This window comes from Cimex lectularius, unplaced genomic scaffold (assembly GCF_000648675.2).
Source record: "Cimex lectularius strain Harlan isolate CLEC.00 unplaced genomic scaffold, Clec_2.1 scaffold152, whole genome shotgun sequence".
Classification (NCBI taxonomy): domain Eukaryota; kingdom Metazoa; phylum Arthropoda; class Insecta; order Hemiptera; family Cimicidae; genus Cimex; species Cimex lectularius.
This window is the reverse complement of record NW_019392749.1, coordinates 210932-237701: the sequence shown is the minus strand read 5'-3', so window position 1 is coordinate 237701 and position 26770 is coordinate 210932. Positions and strand designations below refer to the sequence as shown.

The window sequence follows — 26770 nt, the reverse complement described above, 5'->3', positions numbered from 1 at the left end:
TAAATAAAAGTATATACAATTTTTAGTTTATTAATTTTTTTTTACTAAACAAAAAAAGTTTTATTCCATTAAATAATCTTTTAATAAAACAAAAATCTGTAAAACAATATACAAAATGAAGCTAATAAAGGTTGTTATTACTATTACAATAAATTAAAAGCTTTGATTTCATACAGGTATTTGTGAATTTCTAAGTGTTTGGGTCAACCAAGAAATTATTTTTGATGGCTTCAAAAATAATTTCTCAGTTGACCCATATATCTTAGAAATTCACGAATACCTCTACGAAATCAAAGCACTTAACAAACATGGTATTCATTTGGGTTCCTGTCATGTCGGCATTTCTGGAAATAAAAAAGTTGATCAACTGGCAAGGAATGCTGCAAACCATCCAAAAAGAATAGACTAATTTCCTCTCTGCCCAGATGATATAGTCGTTTATGTTAAAAACACCAGATGAAAGTGGGTGACAAGATGAAATGTCTGTAGATATAGAATGAAAGAAATTAACCCAGTTGGATATAAATGGCCGATGGAGTAGCTTGAGAGAAAAGAATTTATGATACTCTCTAGATTGCAAATAGGTCACATCAGGCTAATCCACAACAATAATCCAACTTGTCCTCGATGTATGCGAAGTGGAGAACATATCATTCCGACTGTAAAACATATTTTGGTCGACTGTCACACTTTGCAACCCTTTAGGCAAAGGCTCAAATTTTCGAGTGATTTAAAAGAGTTACTGGGTTCCCAGTACTTTTCAGCTTTCTCAAATTTATGGGAATTTATAATGAAATTTAGGCCTTTTCCCAAATTGTTATACCATTGTCTGCAAGTGTTTGAATGAGAGTTGTGGGTGCAAGATTTCTTTCTTCTTTCAAGAATTTTTGAGGCTGCTGGAGTGGAAAAATGAAATAGAAGAAAATACAAATTGCGGGGTAATAAGCTGCAAAGCCCAAAATCACAATTTAAATAAGAAAGATAGCTCCATCCAAAAAAAATATTTTCAAAAAAATGAATGAAACCAAGAAGTCTATCACCAAAACTAAGTCCCTCCACCTTTGCAATGCAAATATCATGACTGACAGTGCCATGTTCATGCAAAATAATTTACATTTTTTTAAGCTATTGAGTTTTACTTGAGATTTCTAGATTGCCTATAATTTGTTTCATGTCTGCAAATAAAATACAGTTTGTCTGATTTCTCCATGGTGTCTGAGGGGTGATGAACGTGAAATTTTGTCGTTACCGACACGGCCCTCAAAAATGTCTAAACTTCAAAACTGTCAAGGCTTAATTGAAATCCAAATAAGGTATAAACATTATTAATTTAATTTATAATTGGGATAAAAAATTAAAATTACAATTGTTAATTGATAGAATCAGGCAATTGCCTATATTTAATTTATTTATTTTCAATTTTTAAAAATATATGTTGTAATATTTTTTTTTACTACAAATATTGAATTTTTTCTCTTTTTAATAAACTTTTGTTGTAAAATGTTATATTACAACTATAAAAAATTGCATAATATACATATATTTTGTATGTTACAGGATATTATGACTCTTTATCCTTTATATATAATTAATATAATTAATAATTATTGTATTAATAATAAATATTAATAACTGTGTAAATTGGACGTTAATATTTTATTTTTGAATTAATCTGTTTTGCGCCTGGCAGCAAAAGCATGCTAAACTGCGACCTTCATTGAAAAATCTTAACTTCATATACATATACGTTTGTCACTTTGTCTTCAAGTGATAAGATATCAGTTGAAATTGACTTATGTTCATACTTAACGTTATTTAACATGAGCAATTATCAAAACATTGGAGGTAAGCATATCATTAAATAGCCGGTCGATGTTTGATAATATTGCTAATAAATGCTTTATTTACATGTTGATTATTTAATCGACAATTTATTAGGTACAATTACATTTGTTGCATAACAATTGCCTCCTGAGAAAAACGACAAAAATGGACTAGTTAATTGTTCTGTATTTTCTTTACTTAAAGCTAGTAGGGAGAAGAAAAACTGTGTTTGTACTATCCGAATATGCTTTATGTCTTCTGCAAGAAATTATGGTTGATATGTTAATAAAGGAGTAATGATTATGCTTTAGATTCCGATCTGGCAGCAGATTGCTTGTAGTACTCACGTTAGGGGCATTTCATCACCTTGTTTGTCGCTCTGTATGTTTCCAATGTACTTTGAAAAGATTCTGTCACAAGTGTCAGAAACTTATTTTGCTCATTCTGAGATGTTTGACCTCCATGTCATATGCATATAAGAGTATCGATCTGTCATCATTGCACAGAAAAAGTTTATTGTCGTCTGATAATCTGGATTTTTGACAGAGTAGTGGCAAAAGACACTGGGGTCTTGTCATCCTGGCCCTTTTGTATGTTATGGTAAAAAGGATACTAGGAAGCGGGGTTTGCGCTCTCCAGGCACTGCAGCCTTTTGGCTTATTGTACCTTCCTAGTTCCTTAGTTTAATGCAATAGACTCAATCATACTCCTTAGAAGTATCAGATCATTCACTGTCGCTGCTGCAATTTGATCCCCTAAGTTTTTTCATATGTTAAGTTAAATTTCCATTGAGCTGTTGCTTCACATTGCTCCTCCTCATTACATAATCTGCAAATGGGATCATCGTTGTATATACCAATGTTGTGTAGATGTTTTCTCAGATGCCAGTGACCAGTTAGTAGTCCCATCACTCCTCTGAGTTTGGCCCTCTCCAATTGCAGCAATGATTTTGCCAGCTTTGGTGAGGGTTGTTTCATCATAAGTTTACTATTTAAGTGCCGCTAGAGTTTATCCACTTCTTTTGTTTTGTTTGAATCCATTCTGCGATGGAGGATTATACATTTGTATTTGTTATTCCAAGTATTGGTTCGAGGCCTATATCTTGCAGATCCTCCTCTGACCAGACTATCTGCTTTCTCATTATCCAAAATTCCTCTGTGCCCTGGCACCCAAGATATCAGGTTGTTGTGTTCCCCAGGTTTTAGAGATTTTGGATGCGTTCACTGACTAATTTTGATGTGATTCTTTTACATGCCAATGCTTTAATGGCTGTTTGGCTATCACATCTTTTGAGGATTTTTTTGCCAGTGTAACCTCTTTTAAGATTTTCCAGGGCACAAGCATTGATGGCATGTATTTCTGCTTGAAAGAGCGAAGTGTACTTCCCTAATGAGTTTGTTTGCTCATGTTTTGGGCTTGTACAGTAAACGCCCGATCCGGTTCCTTTGTTTGTTTTGGAACTATCTGTATACCATATCGTTGTATCTTATGCTCTCCTGTGTTCTTCTTCTCCTTTATAGTTCGTTGAGACTTTGTAGGAAGTTATAAAGAATGTTTTCAGGATCATATAGTCAGCCCCCATTTCTAATAATGGGTGTCTGATTTTGTTGATGCCTGAATTGTTTAGTTCCTATCCAATTTAATAGTTTCTGGAACCTAAGTGAGCTTTTCCTAGTCTCTCCTTGTATAAATATTTCCAGTGGAGTTAGGTTTAGCAGAGTCTCTAATGCATTTGTAGAGATTGTTCTCATTGCCCCTGTGATACATAGGTTGCTAGTCTTTGTATGCTGCCTAATGTTGGCTACTTTTTGTTGAGCTTTGTTCCACGAGACTAGTGATCCATAGGTTATTCTGGGTCTTATTACTTGCTGTGTATAGCCAATAGGTCATTTTCGGTTTTAATCCCCAAGATTTGCCTAGGGTTCTTCTTTTGGTCATTAGGGATATTTTACTTTTTGTTTTAGTATGTTGCAGATGAGGGTTCAAGGTTAATTTCCTATCAAAGATTATATATTTAACCTCATTTTTTAGTTGCAGCATTTTGTTATAGAAACGTAAATCTTGTATTTCGATATTTCTTTTCTTGGTGAAAGCAATTAAGGTGGTTTTTGAAGGGTTTGCTTTAAGTCCTCGTTTTGAACACCATTGTTCCACCAGCTTTAGTCCTCTTTGGATGAGCTCTTTTAATGTTGAGTCGAATTTGCCCCTGACTAGTGTGACAATGTCATCTGCATAGCCTTGGGTGTAAATGAGGGGTCGTCTACTACCACATTCCACAGTAGAGGCGAGAGTATTCCTCCTTGTAGACATCCTCTTGCCACTGCTGCTTCTACTTTTATCGTGGAACATGGAGGCCTGCACTTTTCTGCTTTTTAGCATTGAATCTATCCATCTGCAGCAGGTTTTGTCATTTCCTCAATGTTTGAGTGATGTAACCATTGCTTCAAAAGGAGTATTGTCAAATGCTCTTTCAATGTCCAAGGTTCCCAATGCTATTTCTTGGTTGTTCAGTGAATTGATGTCGTGCTGATTCTGATGATAGGGATGATTTTCCTTTCTGATAGGCATGTTGATATTTATGAAGGGGTTTGGCCCTTATGTTATTATCACCCTGAGGTACTTAATGAAAATGTAATTCACTTCTTGGGCAAAAGGCATTTGCTGAAAATTACTGCAGTCGATATTTGCTCCTTCTTGGTGTCCTATATAAACACCATGTCGACAAGCCTGTTTTCATTTCAAACCATTAAATCAGTTAAGCACTGAGTATCTATACAGGCTGGACAGATTGTAGTTAGTGGGTTAAGAAAGTAGAATGCAATATCATCAGTCGTATAAGTAATTATATGGCTGAGTTAAACGAGAATGGTTATCTAGCCCTGCAGCTATGTCCCATGTTTTGGAAAAGGCTGAGTGTAAGAAGGTACAGAATTTTTTATACGGAGGAAGGAGTAAACTAATTTTGTGAAGATGAAGAGAAGTTACGTCCCAGCCTGCTGTTGTTTAAGTTAAAATTTGAGTTAAAAAAAATTATTCATAAAGGCAAACAACCACTAAGGGTCATAATCTGCCTTGAAGAGAAATATGTTTAGAGTGGTGATGAACAGAAACCACCTGCCAGCACTCTTGACCTCTGTCTGACAAGACCACACCGGGCCTGCCGTACCCACCGACGGCCTCAGCCACCATTCATGCCTTATATAAATTTTAGAGAGCAGACCAGCCATCCTCAAGAAATTGAAAAGTTTTTCTACTCTTGGTTCGTCATCTGACAAAATCTGTCCCAAACTATCCGAAACACCACATACACTCCTTTCTGGTGCTAATGGAGTACAGTAAGAATATGTTTTACTGCTCTTGACATCCTTGACATATCAGTGGAGGTTCTTTTACCATGCGTGAGTCTGCAATGACCTATTCTGAGGCGAGCTAGGACCGTTCCTTCCTTACAAGAGGTTCGATTGGCAGTGGACCATTGGGTTACATCTTCCTTAATTTCTCTTAGCTTGTTTAGGGTTATTTCACGCCATTCATTATGCCATTTTGCCCAAATTTTTCTCTTGATATGGGTGAGAAAGTCTCCAGATACTTGTTTTATCCAGATCCCTTTTGTGACCCCGATTTGGCCGCATCAGCAAGAACATTGCCACGAATGTCACAATGACCCGGAATCCACATGAATAGGGCAGTGACATTTTTCGAATGAAATTCCCTCCGTGCTAGAAGAATTTCTGGAATCACGGGATTAAGGAGAATTGATTCTATGGCCAGCAGAGCGGCTAGAGAATCCGTGCACACGACCATTCTTTGTGTGACAGGGCAAACAATATTCAAAGTTTTATTGAGCGTAACGAGCTCTGCAGTGAAGTTGCTATTTATTGCAGGAAGAGCAAACATAACTTCTGAACTTGCTTACAAAGGTAACTCCCACACCGATTGAATTCTTGGAGCCCTCTGTATAAATGGTCACCTTGGTTCACTAAATTTTATTGTAACTAAGTCTTTGAAACAGTTCTTCTGCATCAGCTGTTCATCGGACCCTAAAATTTTGTAGCTCGCTTTGGTTCATTCTTTATAACTTCATCCTATTATTGATGAAATTCTCAACGCTTTTAAAAAGAAGGCCGTCTGGCTAAACGGTTTGTATGGAGATGATATGGAGAAAGCCATGAAGCATTTTATATAAAATAAAACCATTGCTCTTTAGTGCTCTAATTTCTCTAACAAAAAAAAAGTGATGGTGAGATTATATCATCAGTTCCAATATTATGTTTTGGAGTCTAATTAAAACGTCAGTGTATGAAAAAATGGATTTATACAAACTTCAATAAGGGCTTCTATGTTGATGTAAATTTAATTCAAGTTTCTTCTTTGTCCAGGATTGCGCCACAAGTACAACGAAAGCCACACAGCTTTTACAGAAAGTCATTTAGTTAGCGACGACCCAATAAAACAGTTTGATCATTGGTTCCAAGAAGCTAAAAATTGTTCCAAAATCCTTGAACCAAATGCTATGTGTCTTGCAACATGCAATAAGTATGTGTTATACATTATTATACTTGGACATATGTTAATTTTATTATTTTATATCAAGGCTAGGTAGACCGTCTTGCCGGTTTGTCCTTTTAAAGGGTTATGGAGAAGAAGGTTTTACATTTTATACGAATGGCGAAAGTCGAAAGGGGCAAGACATGGTTATTACTTCTGTTGCATTACAATTTTAATAATTGTTTATTTTATTTGTTTTCATTCTTGTTTAGGAAGAAAACTCTTATGTGTCTATAGCGTTTTATTGGGAACATTTAAGCAGGCAGATCCGGATCGAAGGGCAAGTTTCAAAATTGCCTGAAGAAGAATCGCTTAAGTATTTCAAGTCGAGGCCGATTTCAAGTCAGATCAGTGCTGCTGCGAGTCAACAGAGCTCTGTTATAGAATCCCGTGAAGTCCTTGTTGAAAAAGCAACAGAATTACAAGAAAAGTATATTTTTCCGTTGTGTATTTTTTTTCTCTCTTGAAATATTTTTTATGTATATGTTTAATTGAACAGATTTGGTGATAATGTTGAAAAACCAAAACATTGGGGAGGATATCTTATCAACCCGGACAAAATTGAATTTTGGCAGGGACAGAGCAATCGACTTCATGATAGAATTATTTTTGAAAGGAAAGAAGGATCTGCCTGGGTGCGGTACAGGCTTGCTCCATAAAAAAAAGTAAAAAGTTATAATAATTTGTTAATTAATTTTAAGTACAGAAAAATTACACAGTGATATTGTATGTACAAGTGTGATTTTTTTTTTGTTTTAATTAATGTCTAAATTAATTTTTAAGTCATGCCTTTGAACTTGGCTTTCAGCTTTTTATTTTTGCATGAACGTTTTACATAGCTTCTTTTGATTTTCACAGATTACACCCTTCACATAATATGTAAATGATTTAGAAAGTATATATATTTTTTTATAGTTTGTGACCTTTTTATCTCTTCCAAAATTGTTGCAATTTTTTTTCCCAATATTTCAACTACGAAGTTATATGATCATTTGGGCTGTCGTGTTTTTGAAAGAAAACCAGGTGTCATTGTAAAATTATGTATGTAATTTTTTGTATATTAGTAGGGATTTGACTAAATTATAAAATATATTCGAATAAGAACATAAAAGTTACCTCTAACATAAAGTTAAGTAAGTATAACATCCTATATTTACACTGGATTTTTTGAACTTACCTTTAGAGTATTAACTGGGGGGATATGACTTCTAGTTAGATTACAAATAAATTAAAAAATGGTGACTGTAACAACTAACAATTAATAGTGAATAAAATTTAAACCTTAGGTTTTTGGACGAATTGAAAGCCACATAGATAATGTGGCCGAATGGTTTTCCAGAAAGATGATTGAGTTGCAATTTAGCAAAAGTTTGAGAGAGGCCAGATCGTGAACAGAAGGGGGAGAAAAGTGTGGTTGTTAATTAGAATGTTAGAAAATTGTTACAGCTAAAATTGCTTATAAAAGTATACCCCAGTGCTCAGTGGAGCAAGAGTGAAAAAAATAAATACCAGTGGAACATAAATCTAGAAATAAATAAAAAAACATTTTTAATAAATAGAATGACAAAAATAGAGGCAGGAAGCAAAAATGGATAATTACAAAAAATAATAAATACATAAAACTACCCAGTATAAGAGAAGAGAAGAAAACAAAAAGTAAATGATTTCAACTTACCCTGAAATTCCTGGCTCCCACATGGAGGGTTCGTTTTGTGTTCAATAAAATATATAAAAAAATTATACAACAAAAATTAACACCTTGTTTAAAAAACAGTTGAAAAAAATTAGCAAATCCTCTTAACAGCTAATTAATTAAATAAATCAAACTATGCCGCAAGATTACAAAAACCATATAAAAATAAGAATTTGGTCTCTGGAAAAATTACTGGTCAGACATAAGCAATAAATTATCAGAGATAAAAAAAGATATGAAATCTTGGAAAAGCTACGTACGAGGATACCAAAAAGAAGAAACAGCACTCACTTGACTTTGCATTGGCCACACCAGACTGACCCATGGACATTAATGTGTAATAGGCCTCCTCTGTGTGCCAAAAATGCAAAGTAAGATTAACAATCAATCACATTATCTGCGAATGTAGCTTCTTATTATCAGCACAAAGGACCAAACTGGTATATCTACAGACATTAAAATTGCTCTTGAAGACCATGCTGACTCCATTTCAAAAATCATACAGTTCTTGAAAAACAAAAACTCTACAAAGAAATGTAAAAACAAACCAAACAAAAACATTTTAAATTCATCAATTAATTTGCATTAACCCGAGGGGATGGGAGTCGTCACTGTACAGGGGCTTGTCACTAGGGGTTCGGTGGCACTCACCTGGAGGAGGACACGGGGCAAAATGCCCCAGATCCCCAAGGGATGTGAACTTTTCCATAGGCGACACTGTAAATGGTTTTTTTCCACATCCCAAAATATATTAAAAGTACACGAAATGACTAGGGAAGCCCCCAGGGTCTTCCCTTTTAGTGGCGGCGGTCGGGCCACCGGCCATGTGCCTGTGTTTGGTGGCCTCTCACCTTTTACTCAAAACTGTAACAGGGCTTAAATAAAAACCATTAGAGCTGATAGCTGTCCTAAAGAGCTTATTTTCTGGTTGCTCATTCTCGGAATCCATCTGACGGTTTTTCCAGAGAGCTTTTTTCCACTCCCTGACAGTAGGAAAGACATCCTGATTGTTTTCAAATATTCATTCTGATTCCTCACTCCTGGATGGCTTTGGCTACACATAAAGAGGAACCTGGTGCACTGCCAACATCTCTCCTTCCATTGTCTCGGGTGGACCTACTGGTCTATTCGCCTCGGACTGTGGGAAAATCGTACTCTTTGTGGCAGTCATAAATCCAGGAAGGGGCCACAGCTGCACATGAGGAAAATCCGGTAACACCTTTTCCTAGTCCTTCTCCTCGGACCTGTTGGATTCGATTTGTATGATGTGTCCACAGTTGTTTAGCCCTTAATATTTCACATCCCTCTCTGTCAACTCTTTTCTTATTTTTCAGTTAACATTTTCTCGTACAAAACCAACCCTCATTTATATATGACTAATTTCGGCCTCACTTGGCTGCCTTCTTTTCCATGGCCTTTCTTTCTTTAATCTCTCTCTCCAGGGCTCGTGATATTTTTCAATGCTATAGGGGGGGGGTTACTTCAGCCTTTATTTTCACTTTTTTTGTAATAAAAAAGATGATGAGAAAGGAAGGGTGTGGGAGCTGTCCATTTCTACCAAGTGTCTCTTACACATTACATTCAACCTTAGCATCATGAGTGTCTCTTAAAAGTAGCTCTTAAAATGCAAAAAAAGAAACACTAGTGCAAGATAACTCTCACGAGTCCTGTGAAGTTTAATAAACATGTTGTTTCTTTGTTTGATTATTTAATACATATTCACTTCACATAAGATGGCTTAAAGGTGTCATACGGCTATCTTGAATAAAATCCCCTAGGCACAAAGGTTGGGAATAGATTCTACTTCCTAAGTTATATGGTTTTAATATCTCATTAAAACACATTTAAAAAAATGTAAAAACTTTTATTTATTATTAACATTAGCTCACAGATGGTTGTACAAATAAAATATTAACAGTGAATAATGGAAATTGAATTATTAAAAAAACAATAAATCATTATTATGTTCAAGGGTACGAATAATTGTAATGTGCAATTTTATTTTTTGTTATACTTAAAATACTTACAATTTTATTGATAATTACGAAAAATTAAAAAGTTTTCAATTTAAACTCGTATCTTTTAAGATCCACACATAAGGCATTCATCCTTGTTATCCAATGAACACACCATTGCCGCCATGTTATATGCAATTTCGTCATCCGTTTTCTCAGTGGCAGCAGGCTGCGAGTTGACCTTTAATTTTGTCTTGTCAACAGTAAACTGTATCGCTTTGGCAGCAGGCTTCGTTCTCAGATAATACATTCCAGTTTTTAATCCCTAATCGAGAGAATAACGATCATATTTAAATTTGATTATTTAACAACGTTCACACTTACCAGCTTCCATGCATGGAAATGCATCGATGTCAACTTTCCGTAATTTGGCTCAGCAATATGAATGTTCAAAGACTGCGATTGGTCAATGAACGCTCCTCTGTCTGCTGCCATTTGTAAAATAGTTTTCTGTGGGATCTCCCATACTGTTTTGTAAATCGCTTTCAATTCAGATGGTACCTCTTTGAAGTTCTAAACATTTCATTCGATTATTAAAAATGTTATTGATTTTAAAGTGTTTATATAAATAAAATTCATATTTCATTCCATCTACTTATCACAATCCTATCAAGCCTTACAACTTTAATAATAAATAATGGATTATTAACACCATAGAGTATAAGGGATGAATAATAACTTAAAGGAACTACTATCCTTATTCTGGTGAGCCCGAATGGCAGAATATTGCCTTTAGCTACTTGTGAGAGTTATGGGGCACCAAAATTGGAGGTGATCAATGAAAAGAGAGTCGTTAACCCTTTCAGGATGGTCTTGATTACCCCAGTGAGGGTAAGAGCCTGCCATCATGCTCACCCTTTTAGACTTTAGTTCACAGAAGCAGTGTGTTGCTTAAAATGATAATCAATTGTGTTGTTTTCTAAATTTCCCACTCTCACTGGTGCTAAAAATAATAACTTAAACAGCACACTGCTTCTATAAAATTGAGTATAAAAGAGAAGAGAGTAAAGCATGATGTCACACTCTGAATTTCACTTGGGGGTTAGGAAGAGTGCTGAGTGTCCTGGTTTAAGTAAGTAATAAAGGACTATAACGCAGTAATAACTTTTATTTTGAAGGTCCTCTTAAGAAATTTTTGTTTTAGTCGTATCATGCCAACTGAGTTAGAACTTAGAGTTAGAACTTAACCCTAGTGACCTTTTCAAGGATATAAAATACAGTGGACTAGACTGAACTAAATCAGCCTGAAATCTGTGGATTAGCAGAATAACAGCAATAATGCAGAAGAATCAAGCAGTAAAATAGATCTGGTTTATTAAGAAATAAGTGTACAGATGCATAAGTTGAAGTGTTGAAACAGACAGCTGGACAATGGTGAAAGTATAGTTTGACTGTTATTGTTAATTTTAGTCTTTTCATCTTCGTGGTTTTGGTATGTCAGACGCATTTTGGCTTCTTGCATCTTCAGTTTTTACGAACAATCTTGTTCAAAACACTCCACTGAAAATTACAAGTGCCAAAATGTGCCCCTGGAAGGCATTCCAAATTGTTTGAGAATGACCAAGCAGGTTAGATCTCAAGGGGAAAAACATACAATTTATTTATTTTTTATATATAGTTTTAAATTAAGTAAATTTTGGATTAACATGATTCCACTGTACTGATGATTTGTGTTAAACCATCAAAACTGGGTGATACTGAACTGTAAAAATAAAAATTTATTTTTTATTTTTAATTGTCTAATTGATCAAATACGTATTTCAATTAATTAATCTTTTTATGTAAGATATTGGTTAAGATGAAAAGTCAGTGTCACGAATGGGATTCGAACCCACGATCTTCGGGTGGGTACGAATCCTGCTCATGACACTAACTTTTTCATTTCAACCAATACCTTACATAAAAAGAAAAATTAATTGAAATATGTAAAATAAAGTCAAAGTATACTGTACTGTACTGTATAGTTGAGAGTATGGTGATACCATTGCTATTCTAAGAAGCTATGATATCAACGTAGTATATATTTGAAATCAGAGAGTCGGTAACCAGATTGAGTCACTCAAATGGCTGCAGTTTAAAACAAAATATGCGCGAAAGAAAAGAAAAAGATGGAAAACACGCAGAGGGCCGGCGATGACCTCAGCTGTTTGTCGGCCCATAAACTTCCCACTTTTATTATATAAGAAGCTATGAAACTGAACCTACATCTGGCCATACGATTGTTAAAAAAATGTAAAACCAATTTGTACAAAAAAATTACCAAACAAAAGAATACCATTGGAATTTGGAATTCGGGTTTCACGATAAACACATTATTTTGCTCTAACGCTTTTTTGGGAGAAATTCTTCTATTTTCTTGAACCTAAGAGGATGGTTAGGGTGAAACACTAACATCATGAATTACATCATCACAAAATCTTGATGTAATTTTCAATAAAAATTATTTAGTAATAAATAAAAGAAGATAAACAATTAAAGTTAATTAAGGAGTGTTTGTAGATATTTTCTGACTTTGGAGTTTTTTAAGTTTATAGTTAATTATAATTATTTAATTATAATTTATAGTTATAGTTAATTTACTTATTATTTAATGCACAAAATAAATTGCTAACCTGGATCGAACCACCATTCTCAATTAAACTATTTTTCATCTCCTCATTCCATAACTGTAGATTGACCAAGTCTTTCAATAAGTGTTGATTTACAACCTTAAAAACCACAATACATTAATTCCAGCCAATATAAATCATTAAATTTTTAATAATAATTTTCATTAGTTGTAACATTCTTAATTATAGACATACCTGAAATTCTCCAGATAGCACTCTTCTTGTGTAAATGTTAGTGGTGTACGGTTCAAAAGATTCATTATTGCCGAGAATCTGAGCTGTAGATGCTGTAGGCATTGGAGCGATCAAAAGGGAATTCCTAACACCATGCTTTGCTATTTTCTCTTTGAGAGCATTCCAGTCCCATAGATCAGATGGAGTCACTCCCCACATATCGTATTGCAAAATCTGAAAGGTAAAGTTTCATAAATTGGTGACATGGACTCATCCTTTTGGTAGAAAGCCTGATAAGTCATAAGGTTTACTGATGTGTCTCATGAAATTGTTGTCATGACCTTGTCTTTTATACTGACATTTATTGTATGCATTTTTTTCCCTACAACTTTATGGATTCCCACTTTAAAGCAGTTTGTAGATTTTGTGTGAAACCAGATTTCAGAATTGTGATTTGTTCCTGGATAGTCCATTTGTCAACTGAGAAAATTGGCTTTATTTTTTCTCTCAATTTTTTTTTTTTTTTTTTGCTTTTTAAAGGTAAAATTTTTACGGGTGTCAGTGCTACAACGGTTGAGACGTTGACACGACACATATCACTATAAAGAAAAGGCCCAGGTTCAAATGCAAGGCCGCTGAATTCAAACCCAACAAATGGGCTTTTTTTAAAAACACCGGCACCCCCCCTAGGTTCATATAAGCCCAGAGGTGAAATACTTTCATAAAAAAAAGGTAAAATCTGATTATTTTCTCTTTATGTATAAATACAGAATTGATGGATAGTTTGTTAAAAGCTAGAGTATTGTAGTAAAAGAGCTGAAGGGTATAATACAAAAGTAGGCATGCTTCTTCTGCCCAGGTGGTAGCACTGGGGATAGAAAAATCGACTGCCCTCACAGCTTCAAAAAATTCCATATGTGAATATTTTTGTAAATATTTGTTTAATGTACTTGGTTTTTAATTATTAAATCATTTTTTATGTAAATAATTTGTAAATAATGTGTATTAATAAGTTTGTAAATAATTTGTATTAATAAGTATGTAAATAATTTGTATTAATTAGTTCGTAAATAGTAATTATTAGTTTGTAAATAGTTTGTATTTATGAAATGAAAACAATTTTTATTTTTAAAAAAATAATAATAATTCAAAAATTAACAAATTGTCAAAGATTTGTTTAGGTTCAAATAAACTTATAATGCTTTTCCAACTGTTTTACTACTTTTTAAATTATAAGCATAATAAGTTTATTCAAACCCAAACAAATTTGAAATACTTCCAGTAATTGAAATAAAAAGAATCAAGAAATTGCCGAAAGAGATGCATTATAAAAGAAAATTATATAAGCAAAATAACGATTAGTAATTACAATGAGCATTACAATAGCAATTAATAAACAAAACGAGTTTTACAAAAATTGGAAACTAGGCGCTTTGTGTGTTGTATAACTTGGATGTTATCTCATATAAGATCCGGAAAGCTAATTTAGAGAGAGATAGTGCTTTTAAAAAAATTAAATAAAAAATTTACCTCGGTTTTATAATTATTATTAAGGTCATTTATAAAATAAATAAAAAATTTGCCACCCCAGAAGGTCGATAGTGTTTCAGGCTCCTGCATTCCACATGATAAAACATATTTTGTACTATTTTGACAATTTGAAACTTACTCCTTTGCTAACAGGTGAACCATCATATGTCTCGTACGGTCCAAGTTTCTCAGCAAGATCACAACTTGCTTCAAGCGCGCCATAATAAATTGTCTCGAATATCTGTTTGTTCAATGTTTGGGCCTGAATGCTCTCGAACGGGTACCTCATCAATATGAAAGTATCGGCTAAACCTTGAACACCAATTCCAATAGGACGATGCCTCATGTTCGACCTCCTAGCCTGATAAAAATTTAAAGCCAGCACATTGAACATTCCTGATATAAAGAGAAAAACACCAAACTTACCTCGACGACAGGATAATAATTTACATCGATGATTTTGTTGAGATTCTTTGTTACAATTTTGGCTACTTCTTTTAACTTTTTGAAATCGTAAGTACGATCTTGTTTGACATATTTGTTTAAAGCAATCGAAGCCAAATTACATACTGCTATCTACAAAACCAAGATAGTCATGTAAATTAATATCAATCCAGACTTGTAAGTTTCTTTATGTATAGTAATTATGTATATGTAGCAATAATCTTTATGTTAGAAATTAAAAGTTATATATTGCAACTGACCTAACACAACAACATTTACAATTACATTGTTATTACATTATTTCAATTGGTATTGACAAATTTGTATATTACCTCATCTGCAGATGTATATTCTACTATTTCTGTACAAAGATTGCTACATTTAATGGTGCCCAAATTCTGTTGGTTGGATTTTCTGTTGCACGCATCTTTGTACAGCATGTAAGGAACACCGGTTTCCACCTGAGACTCAATTATAGCATTCCACAAGTTTCTTGCGTCAATTTGTCGTATATAACGACCTTCGTTTTCATATTTTACATACAGATCCTCAAAGTTTTTACCCCAGACGTCATGAAGACCAGGACATTTATGCGGGCACATAAGACTCCATTTCTTATTAGATTCAACCCTTTCCATGAACAAATCAGGAATCCAAAGTGCATAAAAAAGATCACGGGCCCGTACCTCTTCCTTTCCAGTATTTTTTTTCAAATCGAGAAACTCAAAAATATCAGCATGCCAAGGCTCGAGGTAAATTGCAAAAGCACCTGGTCTCTAAAAAAATAATACGTGAAATAAATTGTTATATTTATATTTATAACAAAAATTATACAATATTTACAGAAGTCTTTTTTTTTTTTTCACTTTACCTTATTGCCACCCTGATCCACATATCGAGCAGTATTATTAAAAACTCTTAACATTGGCACAAGTCCGTTAGAGATGCCATTTGTTCCAGCAATTAAACTGCCTTTTGCCCGAATACAATGTACGTGAATTCCAATACCACCAGCAGTTTTTGAAATCAACGCAGACTGTTTTAATGTATCAAAGATACCTTCGATGCTATCATCTTTTAATGCAAGTAAAAAGCAACTGCAACCAAGTGAGTACAATAAATAAATAAAAATTAAACAATCAAATAAATCAAAGGAGTAGGTTTCAAAGTGATAAAACTTAATTTTTTTCGTTTCATACCTCGACAGCTGAGGTTTTGGTGTTGCAGCGTTAAAAAGTGTGGGGGAGGCATGTGTGAAATATCCTTCAGAAAGTAGATTGTAAGTTTCAATTGCAGCGTCAATGTCTTCTCCATGAATTCCAATCGCGACTCTCATCAACATATGCTGAGGTCTCTCGACAATTTTGTTTCTGATGCGAAGAAGGTATGACCTTTCAAGCGTCTAAATTAGGGACAAAGTGTACACATTAAAAGAAAGAACCAAGATTATTGATGATTATGATTGTGTAGGAAAATACTGAGGTAATTGATCATAAAGCCAAATAGTATAGTTTTTATCTTGAAATAATATTATAAAATTGAAATATTATTTGTAATAATCTCTTTTAAATCTTTACAAAAAGAAAGTTAAGATGGCACACCTTAAACCCAAAATAATTATAGTTGAAGTCTCTGTCATAAATAATAGCTGAATTTAATTTGTCTGCATTTTCCATGATGATTTTATGGTGTGTGTCTGAAATTAATGCCATCGGTTCTCCTGTGAATTCCCTAGTGGCTGTATACAAATCATGGACGGTTTCTGGAAAAATGTGTGATATCCTCGATAAGACAATTCATATTAGTACTTAAAAAACAAAAAATAAACAAACAGTGATGTACCACTAAAACTTTTTTTAGTCTGTTTGTGCAAATTAGAAACAGCAATTCGAGCAGCCAAAATCGCATAATCGGGATGTTTGGTCGTCATCGTTGCAGCGGTCTCCGCTGCCAAGTTGTCTAATTCAACGGTAGAAACTCCTGAGTATAATCCAGAAATAACCTTCATGGTAATCTCTACCTAGAAATTGAAAATAAAATCATATTGTTAAAATACATATATAAAAGTTGTTTTTTTCTTTTCTTTCTTTTTTGGCCATAGTGCGGTACCATAGCCATTTGCTCTAGATATTTTATTTTCTATTTTTCTTTATATACATTATGTGATCAGTTGTAACAATTTATAGTAATAATGAAAAATATTTCCAGTGCTAATTTTTAAAATATAGTGTAAGCCGGTCCCCATCTTAACATAAATTAGAATAGGTAAGGTAAATTAAGTTAGGAATAGTTGTTATATAAGGAAATAAAAATATATGTACATACTTTTTATGGGAATGTACAACTACAACTTGACAGTTCAGAAGGGCTGGAAATAATGTTTCCCAAAAACTTGAGGGTGTAGAAATGTGACACACAAAGAGCTTCAATAAATAAATAAAAATTTCTGGGTCTCTGAGATTTTAGTAATTTCATTGTCATATGTTAACTAACCCAAGGGGTAAAACCAGATATGACACCCATGTAAATTCAAAGAAATTAGTACAGCTTCCATAGCTAAAGTTTGAAGACACCAAGTATCAACCGTATCAGGTAGGTACTTATTTTGTAAACAGTAATCGCGCCTCTCAGACCCAGATTGAATGTGCACTATATTTTCATGGGTCTCTCAGACCTGTGATGGAATAAGGTAACACTTTTTTTGTAGGTCTATTTTAGTTTTCTAAATTTTCAATGTATATATCTATTCTTTTGATATTTGCAAAGAAATGGAGCAACCTTCAGGAGAACCAGCAAGACTTTTACGAGGGACGGTCCAAACTTTTCTGAATGAACTCAGAGGAAGAAGCTGGTTTTGGTGATATTTGTACCTGCCACTGCTTTTGCAGACTAAGATATTCTTATATGTACTATTACAAGTCCAAGATATAATTTTAATGGTCAAAAGACTGATACGAATAATAGCGCTGAACTTATATGTACTTGGTAAAAGGAAAAATTATTTTGAAAACGTATTTTCATTTTAATAAAAGTATTTTAATATATTAATCTTGAATTCTTCATCAGAACCTCTAAATACCCAGAATGATAAAAAGTAAATTACACACAAAACTGAAAAATAGATATTAGAAAGAAAAAAACAGTAGTGGGTCTGTCAGAATTCAGGTCATTTGGGAACGGTGCAGGTTAATGTAAAATTGTCACACATCACAGGGTCAACAGGTTCGCATAAAATTGTTATCTCGTCAACTTGGGCTTTGTACACCCTACACCAGAAGGGCATCAACAAAGCGCCTAGGATTGTGCAATTGCATTGGGAGCTTGAAAACCCTTGCAAGAAGAACAGTAACTGTCAGGCCCAATGGATTTTCTTTTTCCTTCCCTCACACTTGTTAGGGTACTGGGAAGATCGGAAAAGCAAAAACATAGTCAGAAAGATGAAGAGTGGTGAAACACACGGTCAAGCCACAAAGGAGGCAGTCGAGGGCCAAAACTAGTCGAATAGAGATGTCTTTCAAGAATCTAGGGAGCAGCAAGATAACTTACCAAGAAAGATAACTTACCCCCCTAATTTGGGGTAAGTTCTTTTTGTAAATAAGCTCTCTTCTAAACTTAAAGCCGAGTTTCCAGGGCACGAAAATGTCCCATGTTTTGGAATTTCCCTGGAACGATTTTGGAATGATTACCCGAAACTTGTCTCATGTTGTGGATACCTGGCTGGAAAGTGAAACTTTTGGCACGAGGATGTTTTGAGATGAGCTGACTAGCTGTTGGCTTTTTAGAGCGATTAGAAGTGTTTCGTATTGTTTGTGTTCATCTGTGTTATCACACTTGTTTCTAATTTTTACAGGACTGTATTTGACTTCTCCGAATGTATCCTACTGTGGGATGTTAAAGATAAAGTTCAACATAACAAGAACAAGAGAGAGGATGCCTGGAAGGAAATGAGCATAAAATGAGTCGAAGACAAAAAGTATGCAAACGCTGATGCAACAGTTGGTGTAGTTATAAAGGCCACGCTTGTCTCACACATACTGACAGCTCATCTCGTTTTGCCTGTTATGAAATGTTCCACCTCGTGGAAATGGCTAACCCAAGACGGCATTTCGCGAATTATTCTCATGTTTAGTTGCGAGTGATTTTTTCGCACAATGGAAACCCAGCTTAAGTTGTGCCTGATTTGTATTCTTTGTTTGTTATTGCATCTGATCTGTAGTAGTGATAAGACCTTCCGCTTGAATTCGTAAACCAGTTCGTTAACATATAAATTTACATGTTTAAACAATAAAATAATGTCATTACCGAATCGACGTACTCCGTATTCAAGCCATAGCACAGTTTTTGAATTCTAGATGTGATTTTATCGAAATGGACCGGTTCTTTGAATCCCTCTGGAGAAAAACAACGTACATAGGTTATGAACAATTCAAATAAATAAACAATAAATGTACATATATTTTAAAATTACTTCTTTTAACGACATAGAGACGGCTTTTGATGTCCTCTGTCTTCCTTTTTGAAAAATCGTCCATGCCCATCTTGAAGTATTACTACTTAGTACTTTCTGATATTAAATAGGGAAAACTGTATTTGCAACGATAGTTTTGCTAAATCGTACAAAAGTAATTAATTAACTATGACTGAACAAGTGGTTAAAAGGAAAAAAACGAAATTTGTAAAGATAAAAGTAACGTGAATCTGCAAGAAACGAGGGGACGTTCACACGATTCGCCTAACACTCATTATCATCTTGGGGCGCGGGAAACAACTTTATTGCGCCAAAGAAATATATTTAAATAATTTCCCTAATAACATTTATATATTAAAAAAAAATATATTGAAATAATTTCGTCGAAAATTTTTTTGTACTTAAAATTCAAATTTCTTTAACGGTTTGTTTATAGAAATTGTAACGGTGATAAGGAGTGACCGTTAAAAAAAGAAATACAATTTCAAACAGTGTTAACAATAAAATACCATAAACCCTTTTGCCTTCACAAACTATGATGTTTTTATAACGGTAACCAACTTTCTCTCTTTAATTTATCCTCCTGCTAGCCACTCTGTTTTTCAGGAACTCGTCAATTGTGTGTAAAATAGCACAAATGACAAACAAAATCACACAGAAACACAAAAATATGGACGTCTGTTAGCATTCACTCAACCCAGGGTACTCGATATTCCTCGGACTATTTGGGGATAGCCTCTCCATTCATGCTAATAGATTAAATTCACACAATTAATTGGTATAAACTTTCCCATTCATGTTATATTCACACTACTTTAGAATACTCGATATTCCTCGGGGAAATTAGGGATAAAACCTGCGATTACGGTAAAAAATTACATTCACACATCAGTCTTTGTTCACCTCCACACTACCCCAAGAGTACTCGATATTCAGCCATGCACGCTAATAAATTACCTTCACACTATCCAAGTGTACTCAGTATTCCTCGGGGAAGCAAGGGATAAACCCTGCCATTCTCGCTAATAAATTGCATTCACATTACCCAAGAGTATTCGATATTCCTCGGGGAACCTAGGGATAAACCCTGCCATTCACGCTAATAAATTGCATTCACACTACCCAAGAGTACTCGATATACCTCGGAGTAAATGGGGAATCCTGTCATTCACGCTAATAAATTACATTCATACTACTCTAGAATATTTGACATTTCTCGGGGAAATTAGTGACAAACCCTGTCATTCTCGCTACTAAATACATTAGTTCCAATGTATTTATATACAATATACAATTGTATCTATATACAATTATTGTGTCAACACCGCATGGCTTATCCTTAATCGGGTGAGGATGACTCTTCTTCTACGAGTCAGATCCTCCGAGGGCCATCCATCGACAGTTTTTCTTCATGCGGGAAGGCTTCCCTGCCGACACGGATAAAAAAGAATGTACTTATTTGTAGTATTTGAAATAAATAGGTCTTTATTTTTTTTGCATGTTTAGAAAGATTTAAAGTGAAGAAATTTCATTGTTACTGTTATTTAGAAAAGTAAATTTATTTAAAAGTTCTTTGAACTTTTTGTTTAAAGGAAACGGTTGAAAAGATGATCTTGTTTGGTTTTTCCATATTCAAAGGATCCCTCCAAAAAATGCGATAGACTTTAATGAATAAATCGAATAGTTCATGTCGCCGGTAGGATGCCTAAATCTAAAAGTAGTTTAATTTCAAAAAACTACAATTGAGAAAAACAATCAGTTTATTTTATTTGAGTTGAAATTTGAAGAAATACGATTTTACGCCTTTGAAATAATTTAGGTTGTAGACGCCCTCGAGTAGACGCCATACAGCGGCCTTTTGTTTTTCACCGGGATTCAGGGGGCTGGCGTACGTTTGCGTTTTATCGACTCGAACATCTCAGAGGTAAGTGGTAGTCAATAAATGTTTTCACATTTAAAAATAGATACTATTCAGTAGTTGTTTGTCAAAATTGTGCCGACGTTTGTAGTTTCACCCTTGCCTCGATATTATTTGTTTTGAAATTCTATCGGAAAGATTCTCTTCAAAAAATAACCTTTCTATTCATTTCTAGATGTCACGTTTCAGAGATTCAAATCCCGACTGTAAAATCTACATTGGCGATTTAGGTGAGTGATTTTACTAAATAATATTTCAAATTATATTTCACAAAGTTTTGTTTATAACTATAAGTTTTATATTTATCTGTATGTACAAAGCTCTCAAAGCGTGGTTTAGGTTTGGACCGGATAAAATCTCTATGGAGGAGATACAATTTGTGTTTTTATATTCATAAAACTGTGCATAAGTTGAATTCCGCCTTTTTTCGACTTGCAACGCAAGTTTCAGAGTTTCTTTTTGTATTAATAATTTAATAACTCGTGTAAAATTAATCGTGTTTTCTAATTATAACTTAAGTCTTAAACGTCGTAAGTCAAAACAACCCTTAACCCACTCGATCTTTCTTAAATCTAGGGTTAATTTATTATCCTTACACTAACCGTAAGGTAAAGCTTATAACGACGTTTATGCACAAGATTTAAATTTTATTAGAAAAAAATGTTGAAATTCTTAAGTCATTTAACTACTATTTATTCTAATCATGCATGCCATTGAAGTGTGGTTTAGATTTTCAGAGAAAAAAGTACTCAAAATATAAATATATTTCATTTTTAATCGAAAACGTAATTTTTCCATTTCAATTAATTATTCTTTTTATCTGAGGTCTAGGTTGAGATGAAAAAGGTAGTGTGAGCGGGATTTGAACCCCACGACCTTCAGCTCAATACGCTGCTTCTTTTAACACTTGAGCTATCTTGAACTTCTCATGACATTAACTTTTTTTTATCTCGACCAAGGCCTTAGATAAAAGAACAATTAATTTAAATAATTAATACAGTTAATTATAACAACTAAACATATACAGATTAATATAATAATTTTCAGTGTTTTCTATAAATTACAAAATGGTATGGAACTCAGGAAATAAATGTTAGGCAAAAAAATAGGCCACACAAATTATAAGTCTACTAATTTAGAATGTGATTACAAAATATTTTCAAATCTTAGAGCTAAAAGTAAGACACAAATGAAAATGGACTATAAAAATATGTACATGTTGAAGCTAATGTTGTCGAAAATGCGAAACAATTTTGGAAATTTATTAACTCATATAAGGCATCAACTGCTATCCTCCATCAACTGCATTACAAAAATGAAACTTACGAAGATGTGATGCAATTGTTGATCATTCCTCAACTGTATATGTGGTTGGTGAATGCTCAGCGCTAACTAACGAAAACTTGACTATTGTTATGAAAAACAGCAATCCATCTGTGATAATAAACTGTGATAAGGTAGTTGACAAATTAGAAAAATTAATGTCAAATTGTCATGCTGGTCCGGATTTGATCCCACCCATATTTTTAAAAAGTGTGCCATTGAGGTAGGGAGACCCTTAACACTACTGTTTAATAAGTCAATCTGTCACATGAAGATTGTAAATTAATTAAAAATTCCAGTTATCGAGTTTTTTGAAAAATCGAAGTTTGGGGTAATGAGCTGGCTAGTCCACTTACTGCGACATATTTTTATCCCTATTTTTTAAAATTGTGAACAAGGTGTTTGGCGGTATTCCAAATTCTTTGCGATGTGACCCTTTTTGTTAATGCCTTCATCTACCGCCCTAGTAATCGTGCATTTCCCCTTCAGGCTTAATGTCTCAAAATGATGTTTGATTGATTTTTTTTTTTTTTTAACACAATGAACAAACAGAGAAAAACAAACTGCCTGATACGTGTGAAATGTTGCACACAGAGAGAGAGAGAGAGAGAGAGAGAGAGAGAGAGAGAGAGAGAGAGAGAGACTCAAGAGCCCACCTGGAAAATAAATGGCACTAGTCGCAAGGGCTTTGAAAAAAGTCTAATAAGGTTTTAATTTTGAAATGCACAATGTATAGAGGTAAAAAGTGGGCAAACAGTGTAGGAAAATTAGAGGAATTTGAAAAAATTTGAGATAATAAGGTCGAGTTATTAAGAGTCAATTGTAAAAGAATAATTTACAGAAATATTCAGCTTGTAGGGTGGCCATAATTTTGTTTTTATTCATACAAATAAAAATCTATCTGACAAAAAAAAAAAAAAATGATAGTTAAAAAAATACTCTAAAGTTATATTTTATTTCCAATTGTTTTGTGAAATTTTCTGTTGTGGTGTTTCCCCATGTACTACCAAGTCACTTAAGTACATTTTCACATGCTTTTTAAATTATTGCACACAGCGTCATAAAATGCTAGAATATGTCTTATAGGCAAGACCTCTACTCAATTTTTATATAGTTTAAAAAAACAATGAAGATGTTATTTTTAAAAGTGTCATTTAGTTGTGCTTTTGCTCAATTGGTTTGTGTATGAAAAAGAAACATCCAACATTTAATCGACTTTACAGTAATGGAATAATATTTAGAAATGTTTTAAATTCATTTTGACTCATTTGCTTCATCACTTAGTATAATAATTATAATGTTATAAACATAACAATATGTACATAATAGAATAAATCATTACTATTGCATTTTTAGTGTTTTTATTTGAAATTTTATTTTTATTTATTTATTTTTTTCAATTAAATGTTTATTTTTTAAAGGGAGTTCTGCTAATAAACAAGACTTGGAGGATGCATTTTCCTATTATGGCCCGATTAGGAGTGTTTGGATTGCTAGAAATCCACCCGGATTTGCCTTTGTCGAGTTTGATGATGCCCGAGATGCTGAAGACGCAGTTAGAGGGTTAGACGGAAGGTAAATATTTATTTTTGAAAAAAAATTGAAATATTTGTTTTTAACAATTGCTATGTCTCTCCAGAAATGTTTGTGGAAGGCGCGTTCGTGTTGAAATGTCGAACGGCGCAAAGAGGCGAGGGAGTGTCAGAAGGGGAAGGCCTTTCCATCCAGAGGATAAATGCTATGAATGTGGTGAGCGTGGTCACTATGCAAGAGACTGTTCAAAGTATAATAAAAGAAGCAAGCGCAGGTAATGTTATAAACTTCTTTTTTAGACAAAACTTGTAACGTTTAATTGTGTACTGCTTTCTATTTGTTATTACATCACTTTATAAACGTGGTGGAGGTTAAAAATATCAATAGAGTGAAACAATTTATAAGAGAAACAAAAATATTTTTAACTTAATAGTAGAAACACAAAAAACGGACTTTATTAAAAATATTAAATATGGTTTATAGGAATAGCGGCTGAGCATCTCTCGTGTGTTTGCATAAGTCCTCAGCGTAGAAATTGATTGGTTTCTTCCTCCTTCTCTTCCCCAGTGTGTGGTTTGATCACGCTTCTCTCCCAGTTTGTCGGCCCATAACTCGAAAGAAAAAAACATGAAAACGAACCCTGCCTTCAGCCAACTTCTACTTCATCCCATTTGGCGGCATTCCACTCCTCAGCCTTTCCAAATGCTAAAATTTTACAGTCTTTTAAATTTAAAACAAACAAAATGGAAATGGCTCTGGCCTGGAAGAGTGAAGTGAGAGATTTCGATGAAAGAAAAGAGCAAGACTCCGTTGAGAAGGTGACTGTTAAAAATGCTTCACACCTTCAGAGCTCTTCATAAATCTACCTTCTTCTCTTCTACATTCTCGCGACGAATTTAAGACACACGAGTTCTCTCTCAGTATCACACGACTTGTCATAAATAAGTGAGTTTTGTCAATATGCATATGTGACATACTGTGTGTCTCATATTTTTATGTCATATATATAATATGTCTATTAAAAATTTATATAACAAATTTTCAATTTTTTTGAAAACAAAAAAGTTGAAAATTTTCCCAGAAATAAATTTGTTTACTAACCTATTGTATTTTTCTTGATATAGATGGTGAGTATTTGCATGTAAACTAATTTATGACAATCTGTTAAAACATCAAAACCTCCTTTTATGAAGTGATTAAATATAATATAGCAGTTTCCAATTAATTTTCCAGTCACTGCGTGAAAGATTTCATGTAGGTTTAGATTTTCAATCTTATGTTTAGGGATGGATTGTTTAAAATAAAAATATTGAACTTTATATTAAATAATTTTTAACAATAACGACAACTATGAATGAAAGATAACTTATTTTTACGTTTTACCAATGAAGAACTGTATATAAATTAAGAAAACATTTTACAAAATAATTTTTACATCACTTTAGCCTTTAAATTATGTGTTCATTTTAATTAATGCTCTTTCCTTTCCTATTTTTGTATTCAATAAAACCCTGAGGTTGTTTTCTTTTCTTTTCTTTTTTTTTTTTTTTTTTGCGAAACTACCTCCAGTTTTAAAAGTTGGTATTCAGTCAAATATTTGGTTAATGAATTTCTTGACTGATCCCACTCGCCCCAAATCCAAGTAGTAAATACTTTTTGTTTTAACTTTATTACATAAACATAAACTTGACTAAATGTAATCCTAACTGTGGATGACTATTTAAAAGTATATATTTGTGTAAATGGATGAGAGGTATTTTTATTTTGTTAAGTTCCACCAGCAGTTGATTCATTCTCAACTTCCTGTTGTAGAACCTACTCGCGAAGCAGATCACGCTCAAGATCTAGGGATAGGAGATCAAGGTCGCATAGCCGTGGTGGAGGCACCGAACGAGATCATTCCCGCTCCCGCTCAAGGAATAGAAGCAGGAGTCGTTCTCTCTCACGCTCCCGGAGCAGGTCAATATATTAAATTAATAACTGTATGTATTCTGCGAGCTATATTGCAAATTTATTTTTTATATAGACATAGATAACACATAGCTTCTATTATAATTTCAGTAAACTTATGTCTTTTTATTTGCAAAGTTGTACCCACATAATATAAATTGAATTTCTGTTAATTATTACAATTTAATTGTCATGTGACTTTAATAAGTTAGCTAACTTTAAATATAAATAGGTAAGTAGTTGCAATATACCTTAGTAGTAAAACTAACTTAATATTTACTTTATTTCGTGTGTATAAATTATTAATTTTTCTCCTTTTCAGAGACTCTAGAGAGAAGAATGGAACCAACTAAGAAGCAAAAAGACAAAATTGTCATAATTTATTCATTATTATTTTATAAATAATGACAAGCAATTGAGTTCTGTTATTAAGTTCTCTTTTCCTCTTTATTTTAATTATATAATAGCACAATTTTTTGACAATAGATTCAATTTGACTAAAATTATTTAGCCTAACTGTTTTTCTTCTTATTTATTGCAAATTTGTGTATATCAGTAGAGTGTTTATTTGACCTTTTTGTCTTGATATTTAAAGTGCTTTGGTACCACGTTAAGATATATGGATAATGGAAGATTTTATATAGTGTTTTATGTAACAACAAAAACAAGGTTTTTTTTTTTGTCAATCATTTAAAATATCCACTCACAAATACAACCTTTTGTACTCACATTGTGCAATGA

At 33.5% G+C, this 26770-nt stretch overlaps 3 protein-coding genes across 5 annotated transcripts; 2 read left to right on the top strand and 1 right to left on the bottom strand.

Annotated features, from left to right (window-relative positions):
* Positions 1-1736: 1736 nt before the first annotated feature.
* LOC106672626 (pyridoxine-5'-phosphate oxidase-like) lies at positions 1737-7286 on the top strand. Its single transcript, XM_014404189.2, has 5 exons — positions 1737-1845; positions 6204-6360; positions 6419-6518; positions 6585-6802; positions 6872-7286. The coding sequence occupies exons 1-5, from the start codon at positions 1821-1823 to the stop codon at positions 7029-7031; spliced, it is 660 nt and encodes a 219-aa protein (XP_014259675.1). The 5' UTR covers positions 1737-1820; the 3' UTR covers positions 7032-7286.
* An 899-nt stretch (positions 7287-8185) lies between these two features.
* LOC106672623 (ribonucleoside-diphosphate reductase large subunit) lies at positions 8186-19589 on the bottom strand. The gene is made up of 13 exons (XM_014404186.2): positions 19306-19589; positions 19140-19228; positions 16680-16857; positions 16439-16599; positions 16037-16239; positions 15709-15934; positions 15170-15613; positions 14820-14969; positions 14533-14754; positions 12885-13097; positions 12693-12788; positions 10405-10593; positions 8186-10345 (listed from the first exon to the last, which is right to left on the bottom strand). Exons 1-13 carry the CDS (start codon positions 19373-19375, stop codon positions 10148-10150), a joined length of 2439 nt encoding a protein of 812 aa, XP_014259672.1. The 5' UTR covers positions 19376-19589; the 3' UTR covers positions 8186-10147.
* A 1531-nt stretch (positions 19590-21120) lies between these two features.
* LOC106672625 (serine/arginine-rich splicing factor 7-like) lies at positions 21121-26516 on the top strand. 3 transcript variants are annotated; one of them, XR_001341287.2, is made up of 7 exons: positions 21121-21229; positions 21399-21453; positions 23968-24121; positions 24186-24353; positions 24563-25024; positions 25892-26038; positions 26352-26516. XR_001341287.2 is itself a non-coding variant. In XM_014404188.2 (6 exons), the coding sequence occupies exons 2-5, from the start codon at positions 21399-21401 to the stop codon at positions 26049-26051; spliced, it is 537 nt and encodes a 178-aa protein (XP_014259674.1). In that variant the 5' UTR covers positions 21121-21229; the 3' UTR covers positions 26052-26061; positions 26352-26516. The 3 variants fall into 3 exon arrangements, 2 of the variants coding, with proteins under 2 accessions (XP_014259674.1, XP_014259673.1); XM_014404188.2 differs by lacking the exon at positions 24563-25024 and having other exon boundaries at positions 25892-26061; XM_014404187.2 differs by lacking the exon at positions 24563-25024 and having other exon boundaries at positions 21122-21229.
* Positions 26517-26770: the final 254 nt, after the last annotated feature.

Excerpts from the sequence above, each read along its gene's own strand:
- LOC106672623 (XM_014404186.2), bottom strand. The coding sequence starts at position 19,375 with ATGGGCATGGACGATTTTTCAAAAAGGAAGACAGAGGACATCAAAAGC. Across the intron at positions 15,614-15,708 it reads TGGATCAGGGTGGCAATAAG|AGACCAGGTGCTTTTGCAAT; the intron begins GTAAAGTGAAAA and ends TTATTTTTTTAG. Across the intron at positions 14,970-15,169 it reads AATATACATCTGCAGATGAG|ATAGCAGTATGTAATTTGGC; the intron begins GTAATATACAAA and ends TTGGTTTTGTAG.
- LOC106672625 (XM_014404187.2), top strand. The coding sequence starts at position 21,399 with ATGTCACGTTTCAGAGATTCAAATCCCGACTGTAAAATCTACATTGGC. Across the intron at positions 24,122-24,185 it reads GTTAGAGGGTTAGACGGAAG|AAATGTTTGTGGAAGGCGCG; the intron begins GTAAATATTTAT and ends ATGTCTCTCCAG. Across the intron at positions 26,039-26,351 it reads CTCTCACGCTCCCGGAGCAG|AGACTCTAGAGAGAAGAATG; the intron begins GTCAATATATTA and ends TCTCCTTTTCAG.
- LOC106672626 (XM_014404189.2), top strand. The coding sequence starts at position 1,821 with ATGAGCAATTATCAAAACATTGGAG. Across the intron at positions 6,361-6,418 it reads TGTCTTGCAACATGCAATAA|GCTAGGTAGACCGTCTTGCC; the intron begins GTATGTGTTATA and ends TTTTATATCAAG. Across the intron at positions 6,803-6,871 it reads GCAACAGAATTACAAGAAAA|ATTTGGTGATAATGTTGAAA; the intron begins GTATATTTTTCC and ends TTAATTGAACAG.